The following is a 14,385-nucleotide window of genomic DNA, read 5'->3' as shown; positions in this document are numbered from 1 at the left end:
TAAACAATTTTGACTAAAATAAGTACAATATACTGTACTTTAAACACCCACGTCTACTTGTTGCATTCAAACTTTGTATTTAATTCTGTAATCAGATGTTCTACAATGCAAGGACACAGCATAAGCATTCTTATAGTGTTTCTTTTTTTTTTTATCTCTGACTATGAATTAAGTTATTACTACTTTGGTGTTTCCTTTTCCTTTATACATTGTCAAAAGTATGAATTTTCCAATTCAATTATATTTTAATTAGTTTCTACATTGTAATGAGTAATGTAATGATAAAGGCATCCAAAATATGATCTCAGATAAATAGCTGATAGTGAGGTTTGTCTGCTACTTAAGCTCTGAAAAGGCTCTTATCTGGGGTATTAATTTGTAATTTCTAAGGTAATAACTCTTCTCTGCAGCAGATGTAAGTCTTGGTCTTCCTCTCCTTGAATGCACCTCATGAAATCCAGTGTTACTGTACTGTTTGATGGATTTTCTGACTGCAGTTGAATATACTGTGCATTCAGTGTTTTACATCTAGACTTACCAGATAGACTTAACAGATAGACTTCCCTTCAAATCTTTTATGAACCGTTGTTTCTTTTTAATTGCCATAATTCTTTGTGTGTTATTGTGTAGTTCAGATGTCTTCAATATTGATTTAAAATGTAAAAAAAAATAGTTGCATTTGATGGAAAGCCATTGCATTGAATGGTGTGTCCGAACTATTGGCTGGAACTGTATTTTTTCTTTATGTGTTTACTTAAGTAAATTGAGGGATGTTTATGTTAAACCAAGGATTTGTAATAAAATTTCTTATGGATGAAGATGTAAACATACATTTACAGAAAAATGTATACACCATACAATATGGTGATGAGACTCTTAGTGACAGTAAAACATTTTAATGGTGCAAATGTTTTAAAGAAGGCCGTATGTCCAAGAATGAGGGAATGAATCCTGGGCGAGATGGCCCGAAGATTACTGCAGTCGTTCCTGTGAACATTCAGTGAGTCAAATGTCTGATCCTTGAAACTGAACAGATACGTTGTTGCCAACTTGTGGAAGAGATGCATCTGTCTCCAAGCCATGTCTACAGTACATGTTTGTGCAATTAATGCAGTTCCTGGGAGGCAGGCGTTTAGACATGAAGCAGGCGGTCTGATCATTAATCCAGTATACTAAGGACATTTTTTTCTACCTTGATGGTATCCAAGCACTAGTGAAATGCTGTGATATATGCTTTAGTGTAGCAGGTGATTATATAGAGAAATAAGGGAAGTTTTTACTCTTACACAACTTGTATTTTAGAAAAGTAAGGTGCAAAAAATAATAAAATATGAATCACAGGAAAAAAGTAAAAAAGTAATTTACTGATTTAAAGATGTTCACAGTGTCCATGACATTTTTCAATAATAATTGCATAAGTAAACAGACAATTTCTAATTGACGGAACAAAAATGGTCGTTGTCTTGTCCGAAGCATATACACAAGTAATATACAAGAGTAAAAATAAAGGCATAAAGGTCTGCACTGCTTAGTCCACTGTTCATGCAGTGCCCTCTCTCCCTATCTCTCTCTCTCTCTCTCTCTCTCTCTCTCTTTCTCACACACACACACACACACACACACACACACACACACACACACACACACACACACACAGTCTTAAAATGATCGCTTGTCTTTTAATGCTATTTACAATGAATTCTTGCTTCATCTCCCTTCCTGTGGGCTTCTACCTCAGACTGCTGGTGCTAGGCTGAGAGCCGGTCATGCCGGGGTGATCAGGACTGTGACGGTTCTGAGAACAAACAGCAAACAGCGAAATATAATTTTAATACATACAATAGATATACGTAAAGCTCAAAATTCAATCCGTTAATTTAATTAGGGCTGTGCTGGTCCAGTAATATGTTATTATTTTTCATAATTATTTACATAGCTTAAGGTTCACTGCTCAATTCTGATTAGTCAGAAATTGTGCATTGAATTTGGAACGTCCTGTTTACGACATGAACAATAATAATAATGCAATCATTCCTTTTTATAGCAATAGTTTATAACCAGGCTTTTGTATGGCAGATGCTCTTTTATGATGATTTTAAAATAACTAATTGAAAAACAGGATTTTGTTTAATGGAAAAATTCTTACAAGTGTCTATGTGAATATATTTTTGGAATCAACCGGTATGAATTATAGGGCTAAACTTAAAAGTAATGCAAAAGTGGGCATAATAAGTAGTTGACATGGTTCATTTAAATTGCGCGTGTTAGTAGAATAACTCTTCCTCTACAAAGCTACTACTTAACATACAAGAGTCTCCATCACAAGCCATTGCATTTGCGCCATCATTGGACACAACTCTTGACTGCTGTTTGAAAGTTCTGTAGCAAAATGGGAGACCATCAACTGCTATAAAGGGGGTTTTCAATAAGAATCTGATAGTTTAGTTCACTGATGCATCGCTTGTGATGGAGACTATATCAAGTATTAAAAAAGTTATGCATTATTTTTGGTACAGCCCTTGTAAAAGACACAGCTGTCTTGTGTTATTACTTACATAACTTGTCCCGAAGGTTATTCCTATCATTCAACCGCAATTTCACAGTTTTATAGTTGCATTTAGCTTTGCAGACATTGTTTGTACAGTGGGGGAACATATCCAACTGTCTCACAGAAGACCAGGGTTCATATATCTAATGAAGTCTCAAGCTACAGAGGTGCACAAGTCACTGCACTCTCTGTCCCAGACCCAAGCCTGGATAAAATGTGAAGTGAATGCAAAGCCTTCAATATTGAAATAAGTAGTAGTAGCCCAAAGTTTTATATATTAACACCATTTTTACAGTGTTACTAAATGTGAGTTTAATTATTGACCTAAATATCCACTCAGAGTTTCATTATCTTACATACCTTCTTTTTCTTCTTATCCTTCTTCTTTTTCTTTCTATCAGGATCATCATCTTTCTTCTTCTTCTTTTTCTTGTGGTCTGAATCTGATGGGGTTTCTGTTAAACAGAGCAGCTAAATAAATAAGATGTAAAGCAAAAGTGAAGGGTCTTCACAAAAAATTAACAGTCTAACTAAAATAGTAAGTCATGTTAAAATAGTGATGGAATGAAATAATAGGGAAAGACTTAATACCTGGGGGTAAGGGGTCCTGGGGTCTGTGATGTCTGTGTTTATGTTTGCTCTTCTTCTTTGGTGGCTGAATGTGCATTAGTCTGTACTGCTCGGGAAGCTTGAGGAGGTCAAGGCAGTGTGGAGAAAAAAGCATGTTAGCCAATTTTTGCCATTAAATTTGATACGTGGGAAAATATGCTGTTTTGTCAAAATACAGATAAAGAGCTGTAATTCAGAGGAGTCTTAACAATCATAATTAATTTATTGCTATATGAAAGGCATTCAAGTCAAATGGGGACTAGACATGTCATGAGATACCCCATAAAACAGGATTTTCTTGATTGCATTGTTACCTATGATGAAACTTGAGTGGATCAATCAACCCCTGAATTGAAACATAAATCAAAACAATGAAAGTGAAAACACACACCACCTCCCAAACATTCCATGCAATTGCATCTGCAGGTAAAGTTATGGTCAGGATTTTTTGGGAAAATGTGGTATTATTCATGTGGATTTTCAAGGTAGGCATAATGTTCTCAGGGAAAAAATAGGCATGTTTGATCACCAAATGCGTTCAATGAACACCCACATACTGCCCATGGCACCACTTGCAGATTAAAGGAACGCATCTAGGGTTAGTGCCACATCCATGTACAGTCCTGACCTTGCTCCAAGAGATTTCCACCAAAAGGAGCATGTGAGAGGCCAGCGCTTCAGCAATGACAATGACGTGGAGCAGGCAGTCTGATCATCTGGTGTACTGAGAAAACTTTCTACTTTGATGGTATCCAAGCTCTAATGAAACACTGGGATGAGTGTATTAGTGTAGCAGGGGATTATACAGAAAAATACAGACAGTTTTTCCTCTCAAAACTATGTTCTGTTACTCTGCACAAGCAGAAGTCCTGGTTTGACCCATGTGCAACAGCGGTGCTGAATCTGAAAATTTGTACTAGCCAGAATGTGTTGTTTAATTTTCTACAACATCAGCTCTGATAAAAGTGTAAGCTGCAAGGCAAATTATCAGGTTTACATTAATTTGAGTATTTGAATAAGTCAGCATTTAAAGAGAAACATATAATTCACAGAAACAAATTATTAATGTTTGTCTTGGACTAAAGTCAATATTGTCAGCACTTTGTGATAAAGGGGTTATTTAAGTTGTTAACCTCTGGGAGGTCTTAAGAAAGGAGGCCACTTCATTTTTAAGAGACCATTGAGGAACTGCTCGATATCTGTTATAACATAACTAACAACAGTCTTCAAACATTTCTTTAAATGGATAAAAAAATATATAACTACAGGAAGGCCATATTTAATATGGCTCAACAAAAAAAGAAAAATAATACAGAGGGGGAAAAAGTTTTAAGATAAAAAAAAAAAATTCTGGGTTTTGCATTTATAAAAAAGAAATTGCACAAATTGCACCTGAGACCATATTTTAAGCAAATGGCCATCACACCAATTATTGACTTAGTTTCACTGATTACTGTTTACTGCATTAATATATACAGTGTATATATATATATATATATATATATATGTTAACTGCATATAATATTTTTTAAATGTAGGAACTATTTTGAAGACATTTATGATCTGCAGGAGTTATTTGCATGTGTTTAAGACTTTTGCACAGTACTGATTACACTTACAGAACAAAATAATGAAATAGGCAAAAACAGTTTGTGTTAGCAAATCCTGAAGAAGAGCACTTCCAGATCATGTAAAAAAAAAAAAAAAAAGATTTATATCATAGAAGCGGCATGACATGATAAAAACAGTACACTTACAGGGCCAGTGTGTAATCGGAACCCAGTGAGCATGGTTCCAGTAAGAGGACTGAAGGAGTTGTTGCACACTGGGGGCTTCTCGATAAGGGAGCGCAAAGAACTTCCATCCTGAAGACCTGTTGTGTCTATCATACCTGGGAAAAGAAGATTAAGTGAATCTTTTTTTTTACTTTCAAAAATCAAGCCAATATTCCCTGTTCAAAGAAAATGTCCTTTACTACATATATTGTGTCCCAAAAGTCTGGATAAACAAGCAATATAATAAAATATTATATTATTCTTTTTAATTTTACACCCATGAAGAATTTAAAACTAACAACAGACTGTTAATTAGACGTACCACTGGACTTCTTTTTTCACAATTGGTCCAAAACAAACATTCACCAAAGTAGAAAATTGTGTCTGCATGTATCAGTTGTAGTGCATTAAGAAATAAACTTAAAATACAACTATGATGTACAGTGAAGTGCTTACACGACTGTCTGTGATCTAAAATAGAAAAATCACACTACAAATAATAATATTGGAAATTAAATTACAAAATAAACCATTATTTAACCTTTTCACACTTTTCGAAATGAAAGTGCAAATTGTGAAGAATAAAAATATTAAATTATATGTAAATATATTGTGTGGGTATGACAGCAGTAGTATGGTTTAAAACGGAGTATGAAATGATTTAAGATGCGTGTGTCAGCACCAGTGTGATCATTGCGTGAAGCAAATCCGATCAGTTTAGTCCTTTGTAGTGTTCTGGATAAAGGCCTAAATTGCCTGAAGGAAGGAGCTGCATGGTGTACTAAATTTTATTGCAATCAGCTTATACACAAGTATAAGAAGCCATGGATTTGAGCATTTCTCAAAGTTACACTTTTAAACAAACAGTTGTTAATGAATCCAGGCATTTGTGCCTCCTTTTATATGTAAGGAGTATAATCACAAACCACTCCGCATTACTGATTAATTTTAAATGTACTTACCTGGTAATTCTGGGAGAAAGTTGCTCAGCTTCTCCTTCACCTTTTTACCACAAAACTTGTTGTATGCATGTTCCAGATTGTAGTGTGTAATTAGGTTGGTGTTTCCAGTCAGTTCATTTTCCACTAGAAATATAGAAACAGGACAAGATAAAGAACACAAAACTGATGCATTTGCAGTTATAACAATTTGCAGTCTTGCTGTGCTAAACTGCCCCTACTTGATAGTTAGTGTGTGTGTGTGTGTGTGTGTGGTACTCTGTAATAGACTGGCGTTCCATCCATCTATTCCCAGTATACCGTACCTGATATGGGATACTGAAGATGAACCAATGAATAAGCCAGTTTGTTATCTCAGTGGTTACTTGATTAAGTCATTGACACTGACTGTCAATAAGTTCTCAGGTAAAGTCGAGTTTAGCAGCTGATTGAGGTGTGCTGAAAGCAGGATTTATTGGACTGTATAAAATAATTATTGAATGTTTACCCCTGTACCAGTATGCACACGTTAAAAGCACTGAGTGCTGAGTAAGGACTGTGTGTCTTGGTGCCAAGACTCAGTCAAGGAAGTAAGCATGCTTAAGAGAATAAGCTGAGAAATGTACTCACTTGGCAGCTCTCGCACTAAGTAAAAGGGTTCATTCATGGCAGCACTTTGTTTTCGGAGAGGGGGCCCCTCATCTACAAGCTGGTGCGGAATGGGCATCGCCATGTGTACTGGGTTTTGGGGTACCGGTGGTGCCAGTGGTTTTCCGGGCCCGAACCCCATTCCTGATGGTCCCGAAGGTCCCTGAGCGTCAGTTTGTCCGTAAAGCGATGAAAATATTTCTGTCATGTTCAAGAAAGTGTTTTTACAATATGAACTTATCAGTTTGATGTGTTGTGAGAAGAGTTTGTTGACGCTCTTGGTAACAAAACTGTCTGAGTGTAGTCCGCGGAGTTTACTAGTTTCTACCGTAATGCACATATTATTGCGATATCTGAATTACAATCGCAACTTAACACACTTTGGATGCGCATTACATGTCATTATGTAAGAGCCGTTACAGAACTCAAATTATTTGTTGTTGTTGTGGACATCTACTTTATATAAGTGGAAGTGACTACATAAATAAAAGTTTTACTGGGCGCAAATTGTCTGACACTTACACTATTAAAACACACGGAAGACTGCAACGACGTCTTCCTATATAACCTGTGTCAGCTGAGTCTCAAGCGCCTTTACGTTCCCTACCTAGGTAACCTTTCTGGCGTCTAGAAGAATGGCTTGTGCACACTGAGAAGTGCACTAGAACGCTATTTTAAGCGGTTTTCCCGAGCTATCCAATCGCAGCGTGCGCCAGGAACAGGCGTGGCCTATATTTTTCTCACGTCGTCCGCAGTGACCTCTGTTACGTCGGCAAACACGTTTGTTACGTCGTTTTAGCCTCAGCAGCGCCGCACTGCACTCGCTGCTTTTATTAACGGTTTGCGTTTGTTACTCGTGCTTGCACTTTTTTTCCTGGGGAACAAAATGGCGTTGCTGACTCCTCTGTTCGCGTTCCTGTATCATTTACCGCAGGTTTATAAATGGCTGTTGAGGCCGTATTACGTTGCGTCGTTCTTTATGTCGCTAGCTTTCCTGATGGTCCGCAAGACTCCGGGCATCTGCGAACATCTTTCAACGCAGAGGGAGGACGGGAACCCCTGCGACTTCGACTGGGTTTGTGTCTACAAATCAAAATAAGAAATGGTTTTAAGACAGCATGTTTGGAGAATGATTATGGGATAGGGTTTTGTTCCCCCTTTACAGGAGCGAACACATGAGGATGATGATGAGGATGAATGTAACTTAATGTATAGGGATCTGGAGCCATGCTAGTCTTTTATATAGAGAGAACAGGACTGGGTGTGGATGAGCACAAAATCATAACATTTATGGGATTTAAAGCCACTTACATTTCTATCTCATTATACATCTGAGCCTTTGTGTGTTAAGGGCCCAAATGTGTCAACTTGATGTTGGTGGGATTTGAACCTATGACCTTCCGACTAGTCCAACACCAAGAGTCTGTTAACGCAAAATATCCAGTCATTAGCAGCAATGTGCCAATTAATACATTTCTGTGACTTTCATTGATCAAAAGAGATTATGGAAGCAAATTAAGGGTTAAGGGCCCAAAAATAGGAACTTGGTGGTGTTGGGAATTGAACCTGAGATTGTCCGATCAGTAGTCCAATGCCTTAATTCCTTACTAGCACTGAGGTGACAGTGAGAAGTACCAGTATAGCAAGAAGCAGGGCAGGGGTAGCTCAGTGTGTTGGTAATGTGTTGGACTTCAGTTCCAACCTCCAAGTTGCCACTGTACCCATGAGCAAGCCCTTAACCATAAACTTCCTAACAAAGATGTATAATGAGATTAATTTTTTTAATCGAGTCACTCAGAATAACTGCTGTAAATGTAAATCAGTAGCAAAATCTGTATATGTGTAACTCCTTGTCTCCAACACCACATGCAGGTTATGTTACAGTTATTCGTTGTTCAGTGACGATACATTGCTATATTGATCTATCTACTTTTGTTTAATATCCACATTTTCATTTGTTTCCTTAGAGAGAGGTGGAAATACTGATGTTTCTCAGTGCTATAGTCATGATGAAAAACAGAAGAGCAAGTAAGTTTTTTTTTTTTTTTTTTTACCTTTTCCCCTACATTGCTTACATATCAACACTTTAAAACAAACAACAATGCAGTCGTTAAAAACCGGTGGTCCTCAAAACTAGCTGTGTTTACTGTATACATGTTAGTCCTCCTCAGCTTATCTGAGGTCAGTCAAGTACCCAGTTTTGTGGAATGCATGTGAAATCTTTTGCAATTAGCCTTGTCTTTGTGTCTAATTACACCCATACCTGTGTATTCTCACCTTTATCCTATTTTCTTTCCTTCCTTTGTGCAGTAACGGTTGAACAGCATGTAGGAAACATCATTCTTTTCTGTAAAGTGGCCAATGTGATCCTGTTCTTCAGACTCGATATCCGCATGGGACTGCTCTACCTGACCCTGTGCATTGGTCAGTACACAACATGCATGTCGTTTATTTCACTTGTACCCCAAGCTTGCTGTTTTTGTGACTGTGTAATTGAGCTACTATTGATACACCCCACCAGAGACAGCAGAGCTGAACAACAAGCCAGCTAAAGGCACCTTCTCATGAGGTCACAATAGAGGAAAAATCTATTTGCCCCCCTTTTTTTAATTACTGTTTTTTAGTTTAAACACAGACACACACTTGGAGACATATCTGAAAGTCTCAAATGACTAAAGACTGAATTTTGCATAATGGGTGCCCATTAACTCAATGGACTCATAAGTTCAAGAATCAAGTCACTAACATTTCATTAATAATTCTTCAACCAAAGCATTTTGTATTAATATTTTAGCACCAGAGCTTTATTTTCTGTAAAAATATTTTTGCCTGCTAAATTGAGTGAACTTTGACTGAAACTGCATTGTTTTAATACTTGAATCATACATCAGTAAAGTCATTCTAAATATGACCTTATGAAAAAAAGGTTTAGCAGTTTGGTGGTACTTGAAGATTGGTCTTGGCCTCTTTTACATATGTCTATGTCCTTCATCCATATAGTCCTTTTTATTTGTGCCTGTTAGATATCCAGTGTTGCTATCTTTTCATAAAGAAATCTGTATATAATGAAAATGGTGGTCTTACTTGTTTTAACCTTCTGTAGCAGAAGGTCTCCAGGAGGAAAGTGCACATCTGCAACAACACTTTATTAGATTCTGGACTAGAAACCTACAGTAAATGACACAGCATGGTTGTAGTAGCTCCTCAACTACTGCAGATGTTATTATATCATGAGTGTCTTATGTTTGACCACTGTCTTTTTTTTTTTTTAAACAGTAATTGACAAATTTATTTCCAGGTCATATCCTTAATCTTTATCATACTATATATCTTGTTTTTCAGTGTTTCTCATGACCTGCAAGCCTCCACTGTACATGGGCCCAGAATACATTAAGTACTTCAGTGATAAGACCATAGATGTAAGAATCATTTAAACCTTTACACTTCAGGTGTACCCTCAGGACTCTGAGGGCATTTGCTTCTTAAACTGTTATCACACAACAATAATTTGCTTGATAGAACACATACAGGTTATATTAATATGAAGTGAATCCTCTGTCTTCTGATGTCCTTGTTTGGTCTTCAGGAGGAATTGGAACGAGACAACCGTGTGACCTGGATTGTGGAGTTCTTCGCTAACTGGTCTTCTGAGTGTCAGTCGTTCGCATCTGTCTATGCTGATCTGTCATTAAAGTGAGATACAGCCACAGCTTATTTTGTCTTGCACATCATGGTGTATTCTGGGAAATGGAGATAAATCTGGGAAATAAAAGTAACAGAAGTATTCTAACTTCTAATCCCGTCTTTTTGTCACCAGGTACAACTGTGCAGGGCTGAAGTTTGGAAAAGTGGATGTGGGCCGCTACGGTGAAGTGTCTAAGAAGTAAGCAACACTTTCTATAATGCGCATCATTCAAGCTGGGCTAAGACATTTTTCTAATCAAAGATGTGTCAATGTCATTACTTTTTCTTTCTTTGTCATTATGATGTCAGGTACAAGGTGAGCACATCTCCTCTTTCCAAGCAGCTGCCATCTCTGGTGCTGTTCCAGGGAGGGAAAGAAGTTATGAGACGCCCCCAAGTGGACAAAAAAGGACGAGCAGTGTCTTGGAGCTTTACCGAGGTGAGAAATGAACATGTATTTTCTCATAATAACGTAATGAATTATCAAGTAACCCTGATTTATTAATGTGTAACATTTATGGCACTCTGTAATAACATTGTCTTCCACCAAATGCATTGAAAAGCTGACTCCTAAATCGATTATTCAATAATATAATAATAATAATAAAGATCACTTAAACACTTGAAGTAGCCTGGTAAATAAATCTAAAGTAAAATCCATAGCCATGTTTAATAGTGAAAGTAAGAGCATTTCTACACACACAATGTGATGAGAACTGAACACATTCCTGGACACAAGTTGTGAGAGAGTGGTTAAGGAAACATGAGGAATGAATAATTTTCACACATGAACTAGTGGTGGCCACCACATTGTGTGCTGTAAGCTAAACTTACTCACTCATCGTCTATACCGCTTTATCCTGTATTCGGGGTTGCGGAGACCTAGATCCTATTCCAGGAGACTTAGGGCACCCTGGACAGGGTGCCAATCCATCGCAGGGCACACATACACTCCACGGCCAATTTGAGAACGCCAATTAAACGGAATTAACCGGAGTACCCGGAGAAAACCCACCAAGCACGGGGAGAACATGCAAACTCCATGCACACAGAGACGGGCATAGAGCCTGGCCAGGAATCGAACCTGGACCCTGGAGGTACAAGGCGACAGTGCTAACCACTACACCACCGTTTCGCCTCAAAGCTAAATCTGACTGAACAAAATCTTTGGTGCGTGACTTTTTCGCTAGCCAGTGTAGATGTGTGCGCGTTTAAGGTGTGGCAGTTCATTTATAATCCTACAGGTGATGCACTCTAAATTATTGACACACTAGGTGTGTCCCTGACTTAATTCGTATGGAATTTAATGGCACACTTTAATTTAAGTGTTTTTAAAAATGTACAACACCATCTGTTGAATTTTGGAAGTAACTGGAATTGTTTTACCATGAATAAAGGTTTGAAATTGCGTATATTAAATAGATTTCAATTGTACACACAAGTGTGTTCTTAAAAAATGAACAGCGCCATCTTTGGAATTTTGAGACAAACTATTTTTTTTTAAGGTCGATTTCAAGTTTTTTTTAAAATTTTTTTTATTTTTTTATAATACAAGGGCGTTTTCCAATTAAATTTAAAAGTAGCGTATCTTCTCTTCCTGTGGGCAGACTTATTTTACCTCCAGCTTGGCCAAATACACCTATGAAAACCCCATTAAAGTTTATCCAGTAGTTTTTACATGGTGCACAGACAGACAAAAACCAAAAAAAACTACTTTGATTTGGTTTCTAAAAACCATCTTGATTTGTTCTATTACTTATCTTGGGTCCCCCCAAATAATTTTTTCGCAAATATCTTTATTGTACAGACACGCCAACTTTTTATTATATGTATAGAATTAGTTTGGCGATGAATGTGCAGTTGAAATCTTCTTAACCGCGATCTCGCACCTTCATTCCACGCACTTCACGGTAACACTAAACTTTTTTTTTTTTTTCCCCATTTAGAAATTCAGTGCTTCTGAGTGTGCAATTAAATTCCATGCAAACAAGGTCTCAGGCACATCTAATTATTTGCTAAGTTTGTTTAGAACTGTAACACAATCTTTAAAAGATAAATATTAAATCGGGATATTAATAAAATTGTGATGCTTATAGAATCCCACTACAAATCAAGTCAGCAACTTGGTATTGTGATAATATCCAATAAGATAGTCACTGCCCTCACATTCTGTGCTATAGAAATAGTCCACCATATTCACCCTGAACACTTTCCTCATTTTCAGGAGAACATCATCAGAGAGTTCAATTTGAACGAGCTGTATCAAAAATCGAAGAAACTGAATAAGACAAAAGGAGAGCGGAATGAGAAGCCCAGCGAGTCGCAGTTCCCCACTGTGCCTGAGGAGGAGGAACCCGAAACAGACGTCGCAGAGATTGAGAGCAAGAAGGATAAATAAAATGAGTAGATAACATTGGGACATCATCGTGGAACAGGATGGGTTTACGCAAACGCTCAGAGTGACATGCAGTGCCCAGAGTTGTGTGAGGGAAAAAAAAAAAAAAACTATTGAATTTTTTTTTTTTCCTCGGTACCACCTATCATTAAAAACTAATACCTAAATGAATGGAATTGAAAAGCACAGAGTAATGCTGTTTAAAAACCCATAGCTGCCCACAGCCATTATTAAGGAGATCAGTGAGACATTGTGCCTGTTGGTGGTATTCTTGCTTTTTTTTTTTTTTTTTTTTTAAGACAAATACCATTTTCATGCCTCCTACCTCTAATGAGTTAATGATCACTCTTGATTAATTTATATATTTTGTAGATAGTGGCTTTTAAATGATTACTGACTACTGATTGAATTCTAATCTTTATTCCATTTTTGATAACTCATTCCTACTTTTTTCCTTAGATATTTAGTTTTGATCCTGTTTGCCACTCATTTGGTATCAAAACGGTGAAGTTTTATTCCTTTTTTTTATATAAATTATAGACACTGAAGGAGTGCTGTCAGTGTTGGTACATCAGCTCTGTATTAAGAAAGACCGAAGCATCAAATGCTATGTGATATTTTTAAAGCCTTGATGTTTGAGCAGAGATGTCTTTCATTCTAGCATCCATTTGCTGAAGCTGCATGGCCCTAAATATTTTTTGTTATTATCCTGATAATTCCAGCTCTGTTTTCCATCTCGTGGAAAAAATGAAAGCGTGTGGGATGTTTTGGCTTTTTTACCAAAAATAAAAATCACTGCATTCTGATTTCCATCAGGTCATCCTTCAGTTAGTGCAGACTTGCCTACCCACGCTTTATGTGGGATGTAACAAGTTAGGTTGCCTACTGAAAGAAGTGTCGTCTGCATGCACACCAGTGACCAATTGATTCTAACGTTATTCCAAACCATGATTACTGTTTAGTGATTAACCCTATTGCAGATGGATGTAATGTTGATTGTGTGTGCTTTGAGTAGTTTGGAATGAATGTTGATATTAAAATGAAAAATACCTAAATAAAAAAAAAAAGTTCAAATTCATTATTTTTCTGTCTTCTAACACTAGTGGGTGGACTTTTAATTGTGCAGAATACCAGACTAAATGACTAAAAACTCCCTTTATAACTTTATTTAACCCCCTGCTACACTTATGCACTCATCCCAGTGTTTAACTAGTGCTTGGATACCATCAAAGTACTAGGTTTTATTAGTATGCTGGCCTCCCAGGAACTCCTTTAATAGCACAAACATGAAAATGGCTTGGATTGAGGTCAGAACTGTACGGGGGTTGTGTCATTAATTCCCAGCTGGCTTCCTGTAATGTGCAAATAGAGTTGAGGCAATTGTGTTCCCACAGACTGATGCAGCGTCCCTTCCACAAGTTGTCTGTACAACTGTGAACTCTGCAGTCTTGCTGAATGTTCACGGGAACTACTGGATTAGGCTCCAGGATCAAATGCCGTGCTTACGGACATACCACCTTTAAAATGTTTGCATCATTTAAATGTTTTACTGCGGCTAAGAGTCTCCTCAGCATACTGTGCTTGAAGTCTTCTGTAAATATCAATTGCTTTTACACCTTCATTCACAAGTGCTGGTTTGTCTTGAACATTTATAGAATATCTTAGCTCACAAAATAAGGAGAGACCACTTCAATCTTCACTGAAAGATCAGCCATGATAAAATACTTATCACCTTTTTCCCTGAATGCAATGAACATCAGTCTGAAAGGGTTGCTATTGGCATTTCCA

General features: G+C 37.2%; 2 protein-coding genes across 2 annotated transcripts; one reads left to right on the top strand and one right to left on the bottom strand.

The window, feature by feature from the left end:
• Nucleotides 1-1,344: 1,344 nt before the first annotated feature.
• med19b (mediator complex subunit 19b) lies at nt 1,345-7,031 on the bottom strand. The gene is made up of 6 exons (XM_053501811.1): nt 6,501-7,031; nt 5,895-6,017; nt 4,915-5,048; nt 3,140-3,236; nt 2,909-3,003; nt 1,345-1,795 (listed from the first exon to the last, which is right to left on the bottom strand). The coding sequence occupies exons 1-6, from the start codon at nt 6,856-6,858 to the stop codon at nt 1,730-1,732; spliced, it is 873 nt and encodes a 290-aa protein (XP_053357786.1). The 5' UTR covers nt 6,859-7,031; the 3' UTR covers nt 1,345-1,729.
• Nucleotides 7,032-7,275: 244 nt separating this feature from the next.
• On the top strand, nt 7,276-13,669 carry tmx2b (thioredoxin-related transmembrane protein 2b). The gene is made up of 8 exons (XM_053501810.1): nt 7,276-7,593; nt 8,486-8,546; nt 8,829-8,942; nt 9,861-9,937; nt 10,105-10,211; nt 10,336-10,401; nt 10,512-10,641; nt 12,427-13,669. Exons 1-8 carry the CDS (start codon nt 7,405-7,407, stop codon nt 12,598-12,600), a joined length of 918 nt encoding a protein of 305 aa, XP_053357785.1. The 5' UTR covers nt 7,276-7,404; the 3' UTR covers nt 12,601-13,669.
• The last annotated feature ends 716 nt before the right edge of the window (nt 13,670-14,385 follow it).

Source organism: Clarias gariepinus, chromosome 8 (assembly GCF_024256425.1).
Source record: "Clarias gariepinus isolate MV-2021 ecotype Netherlands chromosome 8, CGAR_prim_01v2, whole genome shotgun sequence".
Taxonomy (NCBI): domain Eukaryota; kingdom Metazoa; phylum Chordata; class Actinopteri; order Siluriformes; family Clariidae; genus Clarias; species Clarias gariepinus.
The sequence above is the reverse complement of the archived record's forward strand: the minus strand, read 5'-3'. Positions and strand labels throughout refer to the sequence as shown.

What these genes read in the sequence shown, in the direction of transcription:
- tmx2b (XM_053501810.1), top strand. Translation starts at nt 7,405, where the DNA reads ATGGCGTTGCTGACTCCTCTGTTCGCGTTCCTGTATCATTTACCGCAG. An exon ending in ACCCCTGCGACTTCGACTGG is followed by an intron (nt 7,594 to 8,485) that starts GTTTGTGTCTAC and finishes TTGTTTCCTTAG; the next exon opens with AGAGAGGTGGAAATACTGAT. An exon ending in TATGCTGATCTGTCATTAAA is followed by an intron (nt 10,212 to 10,335) that starts GTGAGATACAGC and finishes TTTTGTCACCAG; the next exon opens with GTACAACTGTGCAGGGCTGA.
- med19b (XM_053501811.1), bottom strand. Translation starts at nt 6,858, where the DNA reads ATGTGCATTACGGTAGAAACTAGTAAACTCCGCGGACTACACTCAGAC. An exon ending in CTTTCTCCCAGAATTACCAG is followed by an intron (nt 5,049 to 5,894) that starts GTAAGTACATTT and finishes TTCTTTTCCCAG; the next exon opens with GTATGATAGACACAACAGGT. An exon ending in TCCGATTACACACTGGCCCT is followed by an intron (nt 3,237 to 4,914) that starts GTAAGTGTACTG and finishes GACCTCCTCAAG; the next exon opens with CTTCCCGAGCAGTACAGACT.